At 25.0% G+C, this 21,267-nt stretch overlaps 2 protein-coding genes and 1 long non-coding RNA gene across 9 annotated transcripts; 1 reads left to right on the top strand and 2 right to left on the bottom strand.

The window, feature by feature from the left end:
* Window positions 1-862: 862 nt before the first annotated feature.
* Dic1 (Dicarboxylate carrier 1) lies at window positions 863-6,910 on the bottom strand. The gene is made up of 7 exons (XM_011499273.1): window positions 6,579-6,910; window positions 6,080-6,235; window positions 5,833-5,999; window positions 5,269-5,476; window positions 2,643-2,723; window positions 2,505-2,561; window positions 863-1,318 (listed from the first exon to the last, which is right to left on the bottom strand). Exons 1-7 carry the CDS (start codon window positions 6,678-6,680, stop codon window positions 1,217-1,219), a joined length of 873 nt encoding a protein of 290 aa, XP_011497575.1. The 5' UTR covers window positions 6,681-6,910; the 3' UTR covers window positions 863-1,216.
* Window positions 4,377-21,200, top strand: LOC105361949 (uncharacterized). Of its 2 annotated transcripts, none has more exons than XR_912863.1 (3): window positions 4,377-4,488; window positions 20,817-20,884; window positions 21,038-21,200. It is a non-coding gene; the product is annotated as an uncharacterized LOC105361949 (long non-coding RNA). The 2 variants fall into 2 exon arrangements; XR_912862.1 differs by lacking the exon at window positions 4,377-4,488 and adding an exon at window positions 17,142-17,204.
* On the bottom strand, window positions 12,506-17,379 carry AdipoR (adiponectin receptor). 6 transcript variants are annotated; one of them, XM_011499272.1, is made up of 7 exons: window positions 16,744-16,815; window positions 15,280-15,540; window positions 15,091-15,189; window positions 14,748-14,919; window positions 14,286-14,683; window positions 14,033-14,197; window positions 12,506-12,834 (listed from the first exon to the last, which is right to left on the bottom strand). In XM_011499272.1, the coding sequence occupies exons 2-7, from the start codon at window positions 15,523-15,525 to the stop codon at window positions 12,700-12,702; spliced, it is 1,215 nt and encodes a 404-aa protein (XP_011497574.1). In that variant the 5' UTR covers window positions 15,526-15,540; window positions 16,744-16,815; the 3' UTR covers window positions 12,506-12,699. The 6 variants fall into 6 exon arrangements, with proteins under 6 accessions (XP_011497574.1, XP_011497573.1, XP_011497570.1 ...); XM_011499271.1 differs by lacking the exon at window positions 16,744-16,815 and adding an exon at window positions 17,016-17,379 and having other exon boundaries at window positions 12,507-12,834; XM_011499268.1 differs by having other exon boundaries at window positions 12,507-12,834; window positions 15,280-15,570; window positions 16,744-16,834.
* Window positions 21,201-21,267: the final 67 nt, after the last annotated feature.

The raw sequence follows: 21,267 nt of genomic DNA on the forward strand, positions 1-21,267 counted from the left end.
ATATATATATATATATATATATATATATATATATATATATATATATATATATATATATGTTCTGTGTGATCATTGAGTAGATTTTAAAATTTGTTTAAATTTTATCAAATAAATGCAAGATAAAAAGCAATTTCTGATACTATATGTACATTTATTTATTATTATTAATTTTTGTTTTCATTATTATACTATTACGCATTTAAACAAAAACATATGGAATTTATCGTTGCGTTAATTTAAAAAATAATAACATTATATTTTATGTAAATTTGATTTTTTCAAATGAGGTATCTTGCAAATAAGCGAAACCTTTTACAAGTATTCATTGAATTTTTAATATTATCGTTAGCATAAATAAAAGTAAAGACTGTTATTTCTTCAATACATAAATTTATTTCAAACAGATAATAACATTCAAATAGTTATATTTTGTATCAATATTAAAAATATAGTACATGTGCCACATTCGAATAAATAAAAGAAAACAATGACCTTACAATGTTCTCGGTCAAAGTATAAAAATATCTTTATTTGCATATTATACAATAAACCCTGAAGTCTCTATAATTATTATCTTTTTTCATAATATATACTCTCATAAAATTCTTATGTCATAAAATAAATAATTTTATTTTCACTTTAGTGATACTTAGTTTTTTTGTATAGTTTTATTACAATTTTTTTTTCACAATTGTACTTCAAAATCTTACTTTGAACTATACTTATGCGCGGTGTGAAAAGCAAAATAAAAATTTCGCTTCTACATGTATTCTGAATTAAGTAATTTTGGAAAACACAAGCATTTATCCATTAATAATTATATAATCATTGTGTAATCGATAATATGTACATAAAAAGCTATGTCTTCGATTTAAAAAACAATTATAAAAATATATGTTTTAGTATGAATAAAACACATAATGGAATGTATTAATCAATAGTTGCACGGCAAACTCATATTTGCCAAAAATTAGAAAAACTTAAGAATATTTTGTACGTGTACAATGAATTTTCTTTGAAAAATACAAAGACAATCTGTAAAAAGGTATGGGAAAATGTCTGTTGGACAAATTAAATACGAAACTTCATTGTAGGCTGACATTATCTCGGTAATAATAATTTAATTATGGGATTTTGCACCAAATTTTTGTGCTATTCAATAATGCATTGATTTTAATCAACAAATAACGTCTTACTTAGATTTAAAGCATACAATCTAAGATGGCGGAAAAAATCCAAAATTTAATCGTAAATTTTCAAGAAACAAGAATGTTAAAATTGTTTGTGGTGCTAAGCGAACAAATGCTGGAACATATCCCTAGAAGAAAAAAAATAAGTATATCAGCATATAACAATAACAATAATAATAATAACAATAATAATAATAATAATAATAATAATAATAATAATAATAATAATAATAATAATAATAATAAGACGAAGAAGAAGAAGAAGAAGAAGAAGAAGAAGAAGAAGAAGAAGAAGAAGAAGAAGAAGAAGAAGAAGAAGAAGAAGAAGAAGAAGAAGAAGAAGAAGAAGAAGAAGAAGAAGAAGAAGAAGAAGAAGAAGAAGAAGAAGAAGAAGAAGAAGAAGAAGAAGAAGAAGAAGAAGAAGAAGAAGAAGAAGAAGAAGAAGAAGAAGAAGAAGAAGAAGAAGAAGAAGAAGAAGAAGAAGAAGAAGAAGAAGAAGAAGAAGAAGAAGAAGAAGAAGAAGAAGAAGAAGAAGAAGAAGAAGAAGAAGAAGAAGAAGAAGAAGAAGAAGAAGAAGAAGAAGAAGAAGAAGAAGAAGAAGAAGAAGAAGAAGAAGAAGAAGAAGAAGAAGAAGAAGAAGAAGAAGAAGAAGAAGAAGAAGAAGAAGAAGAAGAAGAAGAAGAAGAAGAAGAAGAAGAAGAAGAAGAAGAAGAAGAAGAAGAAGAAGAAGAAGAAGAAGAAGAAGAAGAAGAAGAAGAAGAAGAAGAAGAAGAAGAAGAAGAAGAAGAAGAATAATAATAATAATAATATTTAACTTATTATATTCGACAGTTACTTACAAACTATTAGCGATTACATATTTTTCTGTATTCTACAGTTTTATAATTTTATTTTTTTATCTAAATAAAATTTAACTATTATGCGAAAGCAATCATAACAATATTTTATAAAACAACATAAAAATAAACGTGTATTATGCATATTTAAATAATTATAACAAATATAAGCATTGATTGATAATTTTTTTATACTCAATTGTTTTTTATACACTCAATTATATTGAGAGTTAAAACATTTTATTTGAACATTGTATTTAATTTAATCATAATTAAGTAGATTAATAAAGATTTTTAGTTTATTAATTTATAATTCTAATATAGAATAATATACATTTAAAAAATATTTCTTAGAACTATCTAATCTATTATGATAACTATACGATGTTATAAAATTTGTTAAAAAAATAAAATAACAATATACATATTAAGATGCATAGTATAAATGCATATAGATAAAATTTAGTCTATAATTTACCTTGAAAAACCCTAAAGGTCCCATTTTTGCTGTATATAACACAAGATGCATGAAATTCTGTATTACAAGATATATAAAATATTAAAATATAGTTTTACAATAAAATAAATATTAATGAATAAAAAGTATGATGATTACTTTGTACTCGCCAGGTTTAGCGTTCATTGCTCGGGTTTTTAATACGTCGAGAGGTTGCGTCATTGTTGTAGCAATAGCACCCTAAACATATCAATAAATATAATAATCTTAATAGACTGATTAGATAAACAGTATAGTTCAACTTTTAAACAATATAGAAATGTTTGATTGCGAAGCTCTTTCCTTAAATGGAATATAAAAAATATAATGATATTTGCGAGAGAACACTATATTTGACAGTCTAAAATGAACAAAATATAAATAATGTGTTCGACTGATACTGTTGTTAAATTGAAATACACTTCAAAATGAATATATTTTGTAAGATTAATTCATTAATTTCATCAATACCATTATAGTCGGTCATCAATGCCATATTTCAATATATATATAAATATTAATCTTTGATTTTCGCTTATTATTTATATATATTTTAATAGTATTAAAATTTTAGCATTTAATAAAATCAGTAAAGGTTGATAATTGCAAATTGTTATAATAATTATTTATTCAATTTTATGTTTATTAATGAAATTGCTAGATATATTATATTTATATTATTGAAATTTGAATAATCCCCTCCTTAATTGAATAAAAGGCTTATTTTTAATTTTATGTTTTTTTTTTATTTGTTTTTTTTTCTGTTCATTTATTTGATAGAATCAAAGCATAATCACTATTCGTTGAAAGTAAACTATTTTATAAATTCTTCCATAAAATTAAGATTTAATCGGAAATTAAATGTTCTATTTTGAGATTTATTAAGAACAATATTCATTAAGTTATTTATTCATCGATGAAATAGGAAAATGTAAAATATTAATTTTAGATTAAAATTTATGCTACATACAATACTTAATTTTTAATTTATTTGATAAATGTTTAATATATTTAACTTAGCATTAAATTTATTTATATTTAACTGTTAATTTTACTCATTTATTTGTCTAATTCTAACATATCTTCTTTAAATTAAAATACAATTAAAACGGTATAAGAGGAATTATATATATATATATATATATATATATATATATATATATAAAGAAAAGACTTCTTTTACTTATGTCTATTTTTAATATTTGACGTCTCACAACTTCCCACACATCAAATTACATACCAGGGAATTTTTTAAATATTTCAGTCCATAATGAAAAAAATATAAATGAGATCTATGAATATCGTAGTTCATTAATATTTATCATAAATATTTTTAATGTTTAAAAATAATATAAAAATATGTATAATTCAATACGAAAAGGGACTATGCTAGTTATTCACAACGAAAACTCAGTCGATATGTTTTAGATTTAGCAACAAATACATTTTGTAAAATTATTATAAAACTGTAGCATATTGTTCTTTTTTCTTATATACGGATTTCATATTATTAGAATGGACATTAAAGTTTAAATATCGCGGGTTTAAATTATTCACATTCGGCCATTAAAAATATTCTAAATTATATATAATCGAAAGCAGCATTTGTCAGTTAAAAAAACAAAATAAATTAAAATAAATTATTATTATAATGCAATTCAAAATATATAAACGACAGGATACAATCTAATTGGCATATTTAAAATTTGTCGAAATATCGTCATATTAAATTACGAAATCTTTTTTCTTATTTACAGTTTTTGCGTTTTAATATTCGAATAAATATAATTATTTAACGATGTATAATTAATTAGGGGTGAGTCTAATTTTTCTATTTTGAAAATTAAACTTTTCTAGAATTCGGAAAATTAAAAGAGTAGTATTCAAAGGGAAACGTCATGAAGTAAAAAGTTACTGTAGCAACAATGTCTTCTATGTTTTACGTAATTATAATGGAATTTCAGAGGTAAGCCAAATTAATTATCTTTTTTTTTATTCTATTTATTGTTGTTTATAAGTTAGTTTGTTATTTTAAATAAAATTATAACTGATTGAATATCGTATGCAATTATTGAAATGTTAAAAATAATGAATTTCAATGAGCCTTTGGTTATGAATCTGTCATTACATAATTTTTTTAATATAAAAATTTAAAATATGAATGTTTTACTTTTAAGAGTACGATACTTTATAGTTAAATAAAAATATTTTTGAGCAATAATTATGTACTTAATGTAAATTTATATGATTTTACAGTCAAATGACATTTTTCTACATTTGGTCTAATTTTAATTAATATTAGCTTACTAATCTTTTAATGTCCTTTTTTAATTTTGGTTCTAAATAGTAACGAATCTGCGCATAAAATCTAAATTGTAATAAGGTTTTTTCTATGCGTATGTGTGTGCGCGCGCGTGTGTGTTTTGTTGCCATGTTACATTCGTGCTGTCGAATATTCAATTTTTCTATTTAGCTCGTCAAGTAATATACGAGGGTTACGTAATGTAAACGTGACACCAAATCCAACCTGCACACTATAATTATTCAAATTTTGATTATTCTAACCTTAAATAATTTACAATCGAAAGATCTGTTTTATTTTAAAGACATTTTAATGACTTAACAGGGATGAAAATATTACATTAGAATTATATTGAAACTTCAGCTTTATCAGCTTCATCCAACAATAAGATTAAAATAATTTTAATAAATGATTATTTTATATTGCTTTTTAAAAAGTACGTACCGCTAGTAAGCTGGAAAAAAAGTGTGTAGTTGTATTGTCTATGAAGTACTCAGTTTTTATGAGAGATAATTTTATTTGATCGTAAAAACTCAATTGGCCCATTGTCATTAAAACCGCTCTCGCTGTAGCAGTTGTACATCCGTTAAAAAGTGTTTTTATTCCTTCGTCTTTGTATATACGCAAAAGGCCATTTCCAGCCCAAGTATAACTAATCGATAATCAATGATATTTACTAATATGATACTTATATTACTACAAACTTAGTATGTAGAGACATTCAGTATTTAATAGAAAAATAATTATTAAGCGCAAGAAGAAAAAGGCATTATACATGAATTATAAATAAAATTATCATAAATATCTTATAAATGTTTTATAAAAAGCCTTTTAAGCAGTTTCGATATGTCTTTATAATGTATTTATAAGTAATTCGAATTTCATATTAAAAGAAAGTATAAATAAAATTTTTTTTAAATTTAATAAATTGAATTTTTTTCAATCATTTTGTTCATAAATGAAATAGTGTTAGTTTTTAAGAATATTAGGCACTGTTAATTTACTTACTTTCTTCTATTTGCTTTTGGTAACTTGATGTCATTTTGCATTCTTACATTTATTAAATCTCCAGGAGTGCCCACAATACCACCACATGCACCAGAAAATGCAGCTAAGAAAAATTTTTTATAAAATGGGGCTGGATTACCCGGCGACTCGATTGTTTGTTTGCCTACCTAAATTTTATATGTATTGATTAAGATCTTTATAAAGAATATATATATAAAAGAGAACTTAAATGATTAAATGAACTTGCCTCATAAACGCCAAAACGTACAGTAGAGTAGGTGAGTTGTCGTAATAGAGAAGCTGATAGTCCATTATATAGAGCTAGAATTCCTTGTTTCTTTATAATATTCATTGTTAATTTTATAATCGACGAATTTCCCTCTTGTTGCGTTTGTAAATGGACCTTAAGTGCAAACATGCAATACATTAAATTAAATACTTATGATAAAATTGTCTGAAATTAATTACTTAAAAAGAGCATAAAAAATATGTTTTAAAAATTATTCAAATTCAGCTGTTAAAATTTCAATGTCTTAACTGACCATAAATTAAAAATACTATCTGATTATAAATTCACTCTCAATTTCTTAAATAAAAAAAAAAGGAAAAATTTATCAAAACAGGAAAATAGTATTTACAAAGATGTAGAATTAACGATAAAGTTAATTATGTCAACGGTATCATTATACAATCTATTAAACTAATTTTTGTCAAGCGTAATTGATTATATTACAGATATTTTATACCTTTAATAAATCCAAGGGATGAGTGACACAAGCAGCACCAGCAGATGCCAAACCACCAAAATACCATTTTGAAACTTTCAGTGTTTTATTCAATTCTGTCATTTTATAATAATCTTGTCAATCAACTGGATCTAGATTGTACAATAAAAAGTATTTAAAAAGTCCAAACTGGGCATGAAAGATACATATAATGCTGTAAAAATGCTTAACATACGTTTCCTTAACAAATATTCACATTTATGTCACTAAAAATTGTTGAGTCAGCATGTTTGGCTAGATGAAGGCTTTTCTGGTGGTATCTAAGGCCTCTAAATAAAATAGAAAATGATAATTTCATCGATAAAGAATTTTACAGCTAATTAATTTGCAATTTATCGATAAATTTTTCATAGATCATAAGCATAGCGAGATAAACCAATTGTAAAACTGTAAAAAAATAACATTATATTACAAGTGTTATCGCCAATGGGTTTATCTATATCAATTATATAATTTAATTCTCCAATTTAATTATCCACTAAAAATCTTTAGATTATGCTTTAGTATTCGAATAAAATATTAAAAGTAGAAGAATTGTATTATTAAACGAGCAGTTAAATTATGTATGATTAAGTTACGTTTAACGTCCTCCTCAAAGCGCTATCGCACAAAATCCATTTGTAAATAAAGAAAACAAGTAAAAATCTCGAAACTCACGAGTTTTTAGCGCCAGGCGCGATGGGAAAGCGCCACACACAACCTTCGACGTGAACATCTAAGCCCTGACTGATACGAAGGTAGAAGAAGAAGGAGAAATAGGATGGGAGCCCAGTGATTTCGTGATTCGTGGTCCGATTCGTGTTAAATGCCTGCATCTCGGCTAGGCCTACGAGAGCACACATTTCTTTTCTCTTTTTCTTCAACATATTACTTGGGCTTTATTCTCAACTCGATTCAGCTCTCAACGTTTAAATCAACTGTAATTCGTGTACATCCTCTCCTGTGACCTCGTTCTATCGAGAGCAATTTAAATTAATAATGACGTCAATGCATCTAAAAGGTGTGGAGAGGAAAAAAAAAAAAAAAAAAAAAAAAAAACCATTTATAAACCTAATTATTTGTCGACCTTTACAGGCTATTCTATTTGAAAACTTGAATTGCCCATTTTATCCAGGTTTTCTCATCATTCAGAGTTATCGAACAATATTATTATTAAATATTAAACGGCTCTCGCGCAAACAATGTAATGTTAACGAAAAAAAAACTTCTCTTTCATTATTAATAAAAACAATTATATACCTATTCTTTATTTAATCATTTCATTATTTTCTTATTCTTTTCATATTAAATTTATAGATTTCAATCGATTAATAAATATTAATGTCAGAAGACAATTTACAATTTTCAATTTACGCGTGCCTACTCTTAAATGATTTGCAAAATTTTCAAAAGAATGTCTCATTTAAAATTGCCGTGCTGCTATGGAAATAAATTATTTCATTACAATAATATATTCGCTAAAAATTTCCATGTCCGCTTATTTCAGCAACGTTCAATAGCCCACAATGTCGTTATTTACTCCAATCGAGCCTAGTTACTTAACCGATAAGCTGACATTCATAAAAAAAAATTCTCCAATCCATCAGACGTCAATGTACTCGTCCAAATGCACGTAATCATATCAGCGGCATTTGCCTTTTATCACTTTCTAGTAACTCATCTAACAAATCTATAATCTTTATTTTTCTTCCAGTTACCGAACACATAGGCATTAATTGCGCACGCATGCACGCGCATACCCACGCGCTCGCGCCTGCTTATGCGCTTATATATATATATATATATATATATATATGCACGCGAATATGTATGCGCATGCACGTAATATATATGTGCCATACGCACACTTATGCGTAGCCACGCGCTTAGATGCGAGGCTATGGAGTGCTTCTTGCGACATTTGAAAAATTTACATTCTTTTCTACGAGCAGAATTTTAACATTTTTTTATCACAAAATATAATAATTAAACGAATTAAAAATATTTAACATAATTAAGTTTAAATAACTATGAATGATTGAAAAAAAGTGTGAATGAAAGTGATGAAGGGGGAGGGTGATAGAGATAGACGGATTCTTCTAGATAAAGATAGAGCATTAGTCTTCAGTTTCTTTTAATACATTGAGGATTTATTTTTATTTTTCAAATTCAAGCTAACAAGTCGAAAATCAAGACTTCTCTAATTTACCAACTTATGTAATGATAATAGCACGAGAATGTAATATAATAATTTGATAATAACTAATTGAATTTGTATATTATGATAATATAATAATAACTAACTAACGAACAATGCTAAACTATTAATTTTATGTAATTTATGTAAGCACCGGGACAACATAAATCAATCAAAATAATAATGATAAATAATTAATAATCTGAAATATTGACGTGAAAATTACTTTAAACCATTTTAGGCAGATTTTTTATTTTAATTTTTTTTTTTTTTTTAATGTGCACATTATTTGCATTACTAGTCTCAAAAAATAGTTAAATAAAAAAATAAAAAATAGATTCCGTAATTTCTTGACTAAAAATAGAATTTTCTGTACAATTTCATCTTATAAAAAAAAAAAAAAAAAAAAAAAAAAAAAATACCAGAATTCATAAACTTTTCAATTGTGTTTACTTATTTATTAAACATCTTATTTTAATATCATCAGTATAATAAAATTCTCTTATATTTAATTATTAAGACAGAGAATGTAAATTAATTTCAGTAAATATTTCACCTTTTTTAATATTATTCTCTTTGAATTATACTTTGTGCACATTTATAAGTAAACTGTAAATTTTTCTGATACATAAATATTTACTACGCGTAAAAAATTTTATTTACAAAGCTAGTAGGACTTTACAAATTTATTAAATATACAAAATTTTCATAATATTAATAGATTTTTTAATATATTGTATTGCAAGGTTTTGTAAAGAAAGTATGATTTACATCAATTTTTTTCATATGAATTAGAACAAGAAGTATTTTATAGACATAATAATCAATTTGTCTAGTTTCTATAAATATCATACAATAAATCACGTAATTATATCTAAAATAGTATTAAATGCGTTGCAATTATTTATTAATGTACAGGTTTGAATAATTGAATGAAGCAATTTTATAATCACTGATTTATATCACATTGATTTTTCACAATTTCATTTACAATTGGGAAACTTTTAAAAAGTAATTAAAAAAAGTATGAAAAATGAATATAGTAATTTTATTTTTAAAAACAACATAACTTCGTTTGAAAATTCCATTGAAATATTTATTTTATATACGTATGAAAAAATTTTAATACTTGTGCAATTTTATTTGTTTAGGCTTAGTTTTTAGTTGAAAGGCTTAGTTCCTCCTTTTTGCTTATAGAGCATTTAAAAAAAATTCACACATACATATATAAGTATTGTAAAATTTAATTTTCATAAATCAAAGATCTTCCTTTTTTCTTTTTTTTGTTCATTAGGCACAATTACACTTAATACTACTTAGTAGGGCATAAATAGATCGGTTATGCATTAAGTTATTTTTGTTTGTATCCTTAGGCAATGATAGAATGAAAAAGAAATCAGAAATTTCTTACAGAGAAAGATAAAGGCTATGAAATAAATCTATAAATAGTTATATATGATCGTGTGACTCGTCCTTAATATCTTTTTACTGAAATAATTTATAATATAAAATTAAGTTACAAATAATATATTATTCATTTATAGGAATTTATTCGTTGAAATAAAACTTTATTGAAAAATCGAATATTTTAATTATTTTAATAATTAATAATAAATAAAATAAATAAATTTAATAAATAAATAGAAAATTTCTTTGTATAGCGTTTAATTCTAAGAAATTATTATAGCTGGCTAATTATAAAATTTTGTTTATTAAAACGAGGATCAAAACTAATGGAATCGTTTTATTTTCTATAAAACATAAAAATTGTACGTTAATCAAATTTCTCGGATCTTATAACATTTATTCAATTATGCATCGTAGAAGATTAATGAATTCGTGATTATCTTATAAATCATATATTTCTTACTAATACTAAACAACTATATACGACTTTTTAAAATAAATATCCTATAATAAAATATGATATTGAATTAGGAATTTTATTTCAATATTTATGAGAAATACAAGTTACTCTTTTTTTTTTTATTCTCGTATAAAAATATATACGAAGAATATTTTCACTAAATGAACATTTATTCGAATAATTTGATATCGTAGTTTTTCTTAAAAATAAAATAAAAAAAAAAATTGCAAAACCAAAAATCAATTTTTATAAATATATTTTGCTATACAATTTTCTCACAATCTTTGCTATTTTTAAATAATGTTTAATCAAACTTTATAATTTATATTCATGCATTAAAACATGAAAGTAAAAATTTTTCAAATACGCGTTTACTATACTTTGTAAAATAAAAATTTTTAAAAAATATCGTGTTGAATGATTAACATTTTTTTTTTCATATTTTGCAATATATATATATATATATATATATATATACATTGGTTAAGTAACACAAAAAATACAATTTTTGTATGATTCTTTATGTACATAATTATGTAACTATGTGTAGATGAAAAGTGATAAATATTGTCTTGAACAAGTGTCATTATATATTAATTATACCATATATTAATATATAGCAATATATGCGAAAAATTTTATATAATAAAAATGCATCTTAAAATTCCTAATATAAGAGACTTTATCATTTTTTTATTATATCGAGGATTGTATTAAAATCGTTAAAATATTATAAATTAAATAATGTTGATGAGATATTAAAAATTTACAGCATTTTCTATCGCTCCTATTAATTTTAAGAGGTATGCTTAATATTCCAACAATATTCTCTTTAATTATATAATTTATTTGTATATATATATATATATATATATATATATATATATATAGTACTTATAACTAGAAGGAAAATGAATTATATTGAAGTAAATAGAATTTGGATTTATATTTAACAACATTCCACTTTATTGTGTAAAAAGTTCAACAGCATATGTTTTAATAAACACCGAATTCCACAACAATGCATAAAAGAATTGTGAACTATACGTAAAAGAATATTCATCATTTTGTAACTTAATAATATACACTGATGTAGCTTAGATGATAATTTTGCGATGAAGATACAATATTATTAATAGCTGTAATGATTAAATATACAAATTTGTAGAAAAGATACAAAGATTATTTATGAAATGTGCTGCTCCTTTATCGGTCTGCGACTAAATAGCAGCGCCGGTTCTATTTCCAATGCTAAATATATTTAAGTAGTTTCCCATAAAGAATAAAAAGTGCTTTTTTAATGTATTAGCTTTACATAATTACCATTATAAAATTGGTACCCCGTTTCATTAAGTCGCGAGTGAGATTGCAAAAATATACAAACTCTCCATTAATAAAAATAAAAATTAGAAAAACTCAAAATTTACTTAAGCTTCATTTTTCACTACATAAATGATTTTGTGAAACTAAAATAAAATAGTAAACTAATATCTGTTATCTCACTTCGTGCGTACAGACAGTTTTGAGTTTTACCAAAAAGTATCTGTATTTAAATGAAAAAATAAATCATAAATCTTATAAATGAAATATAAAAAATTTATTTTGCTTTGCAAATATAATATTAGTAGGCTAAACCATTTTTACTTAAATATAAGATCAATGATTTATAAATATTTGTATTCATTTTTTATAATAAAATTTCTGTATTAAATAATAACAAAAATACTACGTAACAATTAAGTGATGTGTAAATTAGTCAACAAAAAATTAACGTATAAGCATACAATTATACAACTATTTTTCAAATAATATAGTATAATTTGATAAAAAATTCGAATTTAAATTATCTACATTTTTTAAAAATTATTTAAATAATTGCAAAGTTTTGCTCATATTAGTTTGAACCACTCGGTTATAACACTTCTTAAATCTTTTTTTTCAAATATGTTATTCATAATTTTCATTCATAAAAATAAGAAAATTAGGTGCCTTTGCAAGGCATTTAATTTGTAATAAATTTTTAATAAAACTATCAGCTTTCAAAAAGCCATCATTTGCGATGGTACAGCACAATCACCAACACTCATTCTATGCATTGCCATTTCAGTTATTCCATGGTAATGTACAAAGGCTGCCGCAATTACCAGTACATGGAAGATTTGATGACTTTGGAACTAAAATAAAAACATTATTAAAATTATTTTAACATTAAAAGATAAATTATATATCTATTAAAAAATAATTATAATTTTTTGTAGATTAGTATGAAAAATATTGTAAATTAAAAATATTGTCTTTAAACGAAATGTCTGGCGTAATGTTTGTAGATGATGCAGAATTTCAAGATGAAACGAATCTCGAAATTTATCTATTAATTTTATATATTTAATAAATTACTATGTATTCATATATATATATATATATATATATATATATATATATATATATATATATATATACACACAGACATACGTCGTCATACGTAGTCGCAAAAAGAAAAGAAAGAGGGAGACATATCAAAATCAATAGCAATACATATTTTCTAAATAAGTCTCTTGATACGTTATCTATACGTTATCTATACGTTAGCCATACGTAATACAAAATATATAATCAACAATTTACATTATCATTTACATTATATAATGCATAATAATAATCTACCTCATCCAATAAATAAATTATAATTCAAAAAATCATTCTTCTTTATTTAGATGTTAAAACAGTATTAGAATTATAGCAAATTATAAATTGAATGGTTTAATTTAATCTAACCGTTGTTACCTAAAATATTAAATTTATTATAATATTTTTTAATTGTTAATAAATACTATAAATTTGGCACTTACATTTTAAAATGAAAAAAAAAGAATGATTATTATAACATTTGTATTTGTACTTGTCTGAATTTCTCTTATAATCATATACGAAATCAATATTACGTTTATTTATTTAATACTTGCATTTTACATTACATAAAAATGTATATAATTTAAATTATAAAGCAACATTAAAAAATAATTCTCTAGTCTATGTATTATATATGAAGTTAGGAAAATATGTAATAAAATATTTTCTATTGCTCTATGTACATAATAGTTTTAATCTAAGTAATCACTAAAATTGATAAAGGTGATGTAATTATTTTAAATAAACAAGTCGATATCTCTAGATTATTCTGTCTTGTATTGATTGATTATTCTGTATTATATTGATAATTAATATTAAAAAATTTATTTATTTAGTTCTAAGCATGATTCAAGAAGTCGTTTTATCTATACTTTTATCTATATTTTTATCTATAGCTTTTTATCTATTCATAATAATAAATATCATCGTAAGTATGTATTCTTAAAAGAAAATATTATTTACCCAAATATCGAATTTTCCAGGGAAAAATCTTTCAGGAACACGTAAAGCATAAAACATTGCTCCCAATATGTACAAGCATCCCATCAATATTAACCATCCAAGTGAGGCATGACTTATAGCTTTAAACCAACCTTCAGCAATAGCATAATGTACAGCTGGTATTATCTATAAAATTTTCAATTATTCATTCATACCGATAGAAATAAACTTAATAATACTTTACGAATATTCATTAGTTTAAAAAGAATCATACTCCACTAAGGCCAAAACCCATAAAAACTCCAGCACGAAGAGGTCTATATTTTGGTTCTCCAAATCTTTCCCATAATGAGACTACAATACTAGTTATACCAAGCACAACAACAACTGATAAATAGATCAGCTTCGGTTGATAATCACAGTAGAATCCGTAGTAGAGCCATGGCACGAAACTTCCCATTATAAGCATTGCTATTCCACAGTAGTCTAATTTTGAAAATAATTTTCCTACGCATTCACTATGACAGTGAACTGTATGGAATGCAAAAGACATGCCTAAACATATAATAGCTCCGGCGAAAAAAATACCAATAACTAATTTCTCTTCCCATCTTATGTCCATATGAGATTGTGTCAGGAAGTAAACTGCTATACCAATAAATGCCACGCACCCTGTGAAATAATGAATTTAATGAAGAATTTTTCGATGTAATATTTATTCTCTAAATCTATTTACCTAATAAGTGAGTCCAAATATTCCCTGTTTCGGTGTGAATGCGAAAAATACTTTTGAAGCATGCGTAAAATGATGGTAATGGAGGTCGATGACCAGCATGTAGAAAATCATTGTCTTGTAACCATTTAGGTAAATTTCTGAAATGACATTGCTTCCACGATGCTTCCCAAACCTTTACAATATATATCGTTTAAAGTAGAAATATTTTAAAAAGTAGTTTTTAAGAAATGAAAATTGCTACTAATTGAATTAGAATAAGAAAACAAAGTTATTTAACTAATTTAACGAGTAAGTAGAAATTTTTTACATTTTTTACAATACACACTGTCTCGACATTGCTTACCTTGCGAACAAATTCTTCCGCTTGTTCAGCAGCATTATGCGCTAAGGCTCCAAGATCGATTTCATCGCTCAAGACTCCAGCTTTTAATACTTCTGTCATCTGAAATAAATAATATATATTTTTTTATCTCCATTCAATAGACAATTTGTTTAAATTATATAAGGAGCTTAATAGTTAATTCAACAGTACTTCACAATCCAAAAGACGATCATCTTCTGGAGTGGATGGTAATGGACAACCAACTCCATCTTCTTCTTCAGCTAAACAACTTGTGTCATCATCTTCCAGTAACTCCTTAACTTCGTGCAAACCTGGAATGTCACTATTTAATGAAACTCTATCGCTCCATGGTATTCGATGACGAAGAGTACTCTCTTCTAGAACATTGGATTCGTAATCCTTTTCTTCAATTATATCATTTTCGTGCTCCAACATCTTGCAGTCTTTGATCTGCCCAAGCTTTCAAGTATTTGTTAATACCTAAATAATGTCAATATCATATACGTAAGAAATTAAAAAAATCTTGTTATTGCATAATATAGAAAGCATTGTATTAAAAATATTTTCGATCATTCATTGTTTTTGTTTGAAAGATATTCGTTTCAATTTATAAATATTATAGATACTGCAAAAGTATCTACTAACTTATAAAAAATATTTGTACTTATCTAAAAACAGTTTTCATGCTTTATCAACGTATTAATTAAACATAGATATATATATATTACAATTTTAGACTGAAATTTGATTGAAAATTCTATTCAAGTTTGGACATTTGGGAATATAAGAGACAGCTCATTTTACTTTGTTTCGCAAATGCCTTCTTCGCCTCTTGATTACTTAGAGAAACATCAATTATTTGCTTTAAAAAGAATTTATGAACCAAGCATTATGTAAATAGCTTATGAAATACCAATAGATACGACAACTTCACAATGTGCTAAGAAATTATTTATACTTAAAATTTGTATATATAATAACATTTTAATTATACCTAAGTGCACACGACATATATGCGCGCATGCAAACGTACCACTTTATAAAATCACGCAGTTGCACTTCTTATGTATGCCCACGTTTTTATACAAAGGCACAATGTAAATAATTTTTTAATTCACTTTTAATTTTCTAACATCTAAATATTTTGAAAACCATAAGATAACATTATTCCATTTCGAATTTAATTTATATTATTTCAGTATGCATGCGTAAAGTCACGCACGCACGCACGCACGCACGCACGCTCACGCACACGCACACGTATACAAATATGCATACAAGTATATATATATATATATATATATATATATATATATATGAATTTATGAAAAAACACTTCAATTTATAATTCCAAAATTAGATTAATTTTTAAATGAAAGTATGATCACTTGAATTGAAAAACTACACTTAACTTCATAGCTTCAGAGTCCCCGTAAACGATATGAATTATGCTAAACAAACAAAATAACAAACAATAGCTATTGTGTTATCATAACGAGACTGATGGTTAATACTAAAAAAAAAAACTACTGGAACTGTTGTCAACAAAAGTAAAAATTAACCGTGTAGCTCTTATCAAATAAAATGAACAAAACTTGACTTTTTATTATTTTGCATTACAACAAGTTATCTAATGTTATGAGAGAAACGTACAAAGAAACTTCCAACGACAATTCCATGGATAGACAAGGCTCAACTGAAAGGATAACGTTAACCATGTAGACGACAATTTCATAAGAGCATTAGTCAAACGCTTTTTGACGTATCAAGTGCATGTGTGTTCAGCTCTCTACGCGCGCGCGCGTGTGTGTGCGTATGTATGTCACCTTTAAAGTGACGCAAATTACTAAAAAGAATTAACGGATCAGACGCAAAGCAATGATCACTCTGCATTATTAAATATTTATTTAACGATTCTATCTTACCAGGCCAGTAATCGGCAATTACTATCTTTCATTTGCGAGTTTCGAATGTAATACTGCAATAATAAACACTGCGTATATTATTTTACGCTTAGACGCACAAGTCAAGTTTATACACTTAGTTTACGATGGAAATTCGCGGAAAAGCAACTCGTTTGTGACAGCTGACATGAAAACAAACTGATTCCCGAGGTAAACTATACACCTACAGTACTCTTGGACTTTTGGACCTTGGTAACAAGAATCAAAAGACCTCTGTGAACTTGCTACGCTAAGAGATTAGATTATAGCATTTTACAGTGGCTCTGTAATCACGTTAAAAGCAAGAAAAAAAAAATTATACATTTTTTTGATTATGAAATGTTATTTTATTACAGCTGTACTTAACGTCCGACTCTAGCATTTATATATATATATATATATATATATATATGTATATATATATATGTATTGAACTGTATTATAATTTAAATAATATTTATTAGTTACACATAATCGCTCGATTACAATAAATACAAAATAACGATATTTTGCTCAACAATTAATCTAAATAAACAGGAAACCATTTTAATTAATTTTCTTACTTACGTCACAACAATACGCATGCGCTCTAAAACCGCGATAATTCAAAAATACATACAATGATACTGACATTGCGCGATAGATAAATTGTAATAAATTGGTGTTTATAAGCGTATAAATAATATAATTCGTTATAAATATTTTTAAAAGATTCTGATGTATATATTATTGTGCAGTAAAATAATTAATACAATGTCGATAAAATTTATTTGATAAATTCTATTTTTAATTTGAAAAGAGCTGTGCTATAAAATTGTTTACAAAGAAAATGTTTTTATCTAAATATATATCACTCACATTTATTAATTTATCATATAATTTATTATGATTCGAAATTTATAAGATATTTTAAAAAATAAAAAATAAGCGAACACTATGTTTATATACGATTTTTTTTAATAAGGCGTAGCTTATGTGATGTTCTTTTTATCGAAAAATGCTCATTAGTTACATGACGTTTGAGTTTCAGACTATTGATAACTATCAATCATATTATTTTACTTTATTATAAAAATTTCTTGCTCATATTAATTTTAATCAAAATAATGATAAATAATTAGTAGAATCAACTATTTGACCTAAAGTAAGTAGTTATTGAAATCAATATAATATATAGTAGGTACACTAACTACATAGGCCATGTCATTAATTAAATTAGTCATGCAATACGAGTAATATTTAGAAAGATAAAAAAAAACTGTATACAATAATAGATAGGTCATATTGAACACTCGCTTTAACTTTCAAGATATTTATTATTTTTTAAGTTACATATGTGTAATTTAACTTTAAAATTATTATCAATTTTTTGACAATTTTTGTTAAATAAATTTTTAAATCATTTTTCAATAATAATAACAATAATAATAATAATAATAATAATTAATAATAAATAATAATAATAATAATAATAATTAATAATAAATAATAATAATAATAATTAATAATAACGAAGTTATGAATTAATGGTAATCTTATTTTCCATTGCAACTAAATTTGTTTTGTAAAGTATAATTAAAGTTTTTTAAATAACGTTATTTTAATTTTTTCAATTTTCCTTTAATATCAAACTTTAATGTTTATCAACAAACATTTAATAAATTTAAATGTTCAAAAACGTCATATTACTGGGAAAAATATTCATTAAATATTATTAAATTCAAAAGTATTTTTACTACTCTTCGGTATCGCAAATATAAAACCGAATAAATAAATCAATAGAAACAAATCAGCATGCAATTTATTAAAAAGAATAAAAAAAAGTAACTTTTAAATTTACCATCAAATACTCCTCGCATCATTAAAATTATTCAAAAAAGTATTTCAGCTGTATATGATTAAACCTCTTGTTAAAGAATATAATCGATATACATGCATACATACATATGCATACATATATATATATATATTTTTTTTTTGTATGACGCATATTTCGTTAGTAATTATGTGGCGTGATGCATAAAATAAGAATTCTTCTTGTACGTATATATTTTGCAGTCATAACTTATAAGCTTAAAATGATAATGCATTCACATTGGTGACCTACATAATCTCATCATTCAAAGAACAAACTAGAAGCGATATTGGAATAAGTGGTCCTTACCTTTCATTTTATGTATCGAATTTCTATGAAGAAGTTGTTAGTTGGTAAAGTTGACGACATCGTCGTTCATAAAATGTAGTCAAATGACAATTTCAACATTATTTCATATTATATATTCGTTTATCGTTAATTATAAATATTTATTTCACGAGGAAGTATTTATATTTTAAACATTACAAAAATTAAGAGTTAATTATATTTTGTATCATTTTACATTTACAATGTTATTTATCATATTAATGAAGAATGACACGTAATAATATAGATTTCGAGGAGAAAAATAAATATAGCTAGATCGATGTAGTAAGACATATCTTATCAATATTCATTACAGTTTAAATAAGTTTTCAAAAACCATATCGCAAACATATTAAAATAAAATAATCTTATGAATTGGACAATTGTCAATAATATTGATATTAATGGCGACCGTCGTATAATTTGTATTATTAATTCTATAATAATTATATTGTGGGTAAATATTATATATAATTATACATAAATTGTGTGTATCAAGCTGCTTATGCATACGAGAGCTCCAAGGAATTTAAAATAATGCAGTGGTGTTACTGTAGCGTATTTCACTATATAATCACGTATCACACTACATTAAACATGTAAATTACTAAATTTATAATAAATAATTAAATAATAACAAATGTATTTAATGTGTCAATATAAATGCCATTATTAATATTTGACATTTTTGGATTAAATGAATAGATTTTTGTGAAAAAAATTTCTATTAAAAAAATGAGCCGATCGAATTTCTTAAAAAATCCATTAATCCTTAAAAAATATTAATACTAATTATGCGGATGAATATATTCGTTTGTTATTAACCGAAGATTACATTTTATTTTCTAATGTGTAAAATAAATTTTAACGGCCGAGAACGATGTAGTATTCAATTAAATACAAAGGTAAATAAATTAATATGAGAATTAATTAAACTAAACTAATGGGATTCTATAGATATTGGCATTAGTTTAACGATGGCTCGTGTATTTGCTCTGTAAGTTTAAATTAAATCTTTTCAATGAAACTTTGTTGATAGTTTTCCATTTCCACTCATATAACGAGCAACTAATCAAACTCGCATTTGCGTAAAAATAATCAATTCGAGTCTCATAAATTCCTCAATAGACAATAAACCCTAGGCTGATTATTCAAAAGAGTAATAAGAACAAGAACAACAAGAAAATTCCCCTTAATCGAATCAATCCTTATAAACAATACAATTAGAAAGATTTTTACAAACATTTTAGTGATTTGTATAATCGAGGAGATTTAACATTTTACCATTTTTGTAACTAATAAGGTGAAGTATGTAAAGACCCGTTGCATTCCCCGCCCCCGCCCCCGCCCCCGCCGCCGCCGCCGCCGCCGCCGCCGCCGCCGCCGATGTTGAAAAAGTTACAAGAAAAATGCTCGTTTTCGTCTTCCTAGCCTTTATTTTCACTTTCAATCTTACTTTTACTTAGGATTTTTCTTAACTCTCTATCGCACCTTCGCTATATTCCCAAATAGTCTGTAATAACGTTTGCCTTGTGTCTAAGCATTGATTTTGCAATATACCTCATGTCCCTGATTCCTCTTAATTTTCATTTAAATTTCAGCTGTTCCCCGTCACTGGAGCTTTTCCATTAGACAGTCGCCAATAAATGCATAATGTAATCTTGAAATAGCACGCATGATTTATAAATTATATTAAAAAAAACTAAATAAATAAAAAAAAAAAATTACTTATTATGTATGAATTTGATCGTTAAGCGAATGAACGTTTAACTTACAACATTTTCTCTCTCGTCTCGACTGTAAATTCAATTTGATAACGCAGATCCGCCTTACGTAATAATTCGACGAAACTGATCGATCATTACGTGTATCATCCAATCATCGAGGCGGAGAAATTATTTATCAAGATAAATTCATTCGTCAAATCCAGCTGATATTCCCTCAATTCCTAATCCTTCTCTAATCATCCATTTTTCAAACCTCCTCTTCGTCACAGCAGCATGTCTACCAACTGCACCACCTATCGTCATAAGGAAGCATAGGAAATCCAAA

This window comes from Ceratosolen solmsi, unplaced genomic scaffold (assembly GCF_000503995.2).
Source record: "Ceratosolen solmsi marchali unplaced genomic scaffold, CerSol_1.0 scaffold2, whole genome shotgun sequence".
Lineage (NCBI taxonomy): Eukaryota > Metazoa > Arthropoda > Insecta > Hymenoptera > Agaonidae > Ceratosolen > Ceratosolen solmsi.

Bases quoted from the DNA above. Each gene is read 5' to 3' on its own strand.
- AdipoR (XM_011499272.1), bottom strand. From the start codon at position 15,525: ATGTTGGAGCACGAAAATGATATAATTGAAGAAAAGGATTACGAATCC. The intron at 14,684-14,747 runs GTAAATAGATTT...ATTATTTCACAG, and splicing joins TATTTGGACTCACTTATTAG to GGTGCGTGGCATTTATTGGT. The intron at 12,835-14,032 runs GTAAATAATATT...TTTTTATTTTAG, and splicing joins CTGGAAAATTCGATATTTGG to TTCCAAAGTCATCAAATCTT.
- Dic1 (XM_011499273.1), bottom strand. From the start codon at position 6,680: ATGACAGAATTGAATAAAACACTGAAAGTTTCAAAATGGTATTTTGGT. The intron at 6,000-6,079 runs GCAAGTTCATTT...TATAAAATTTAG, and splicing joins TACGTTTTGGCGTTTATGAG to GTAGGCAAACAAACAATCGA. The intron at 2,562-2,642 runs GTAATCATCATA...CTTGTAATACAG, and splicing joins CTAAACCTGGCGAGTACAAA to AATTTCATGCATCTTGTGTT.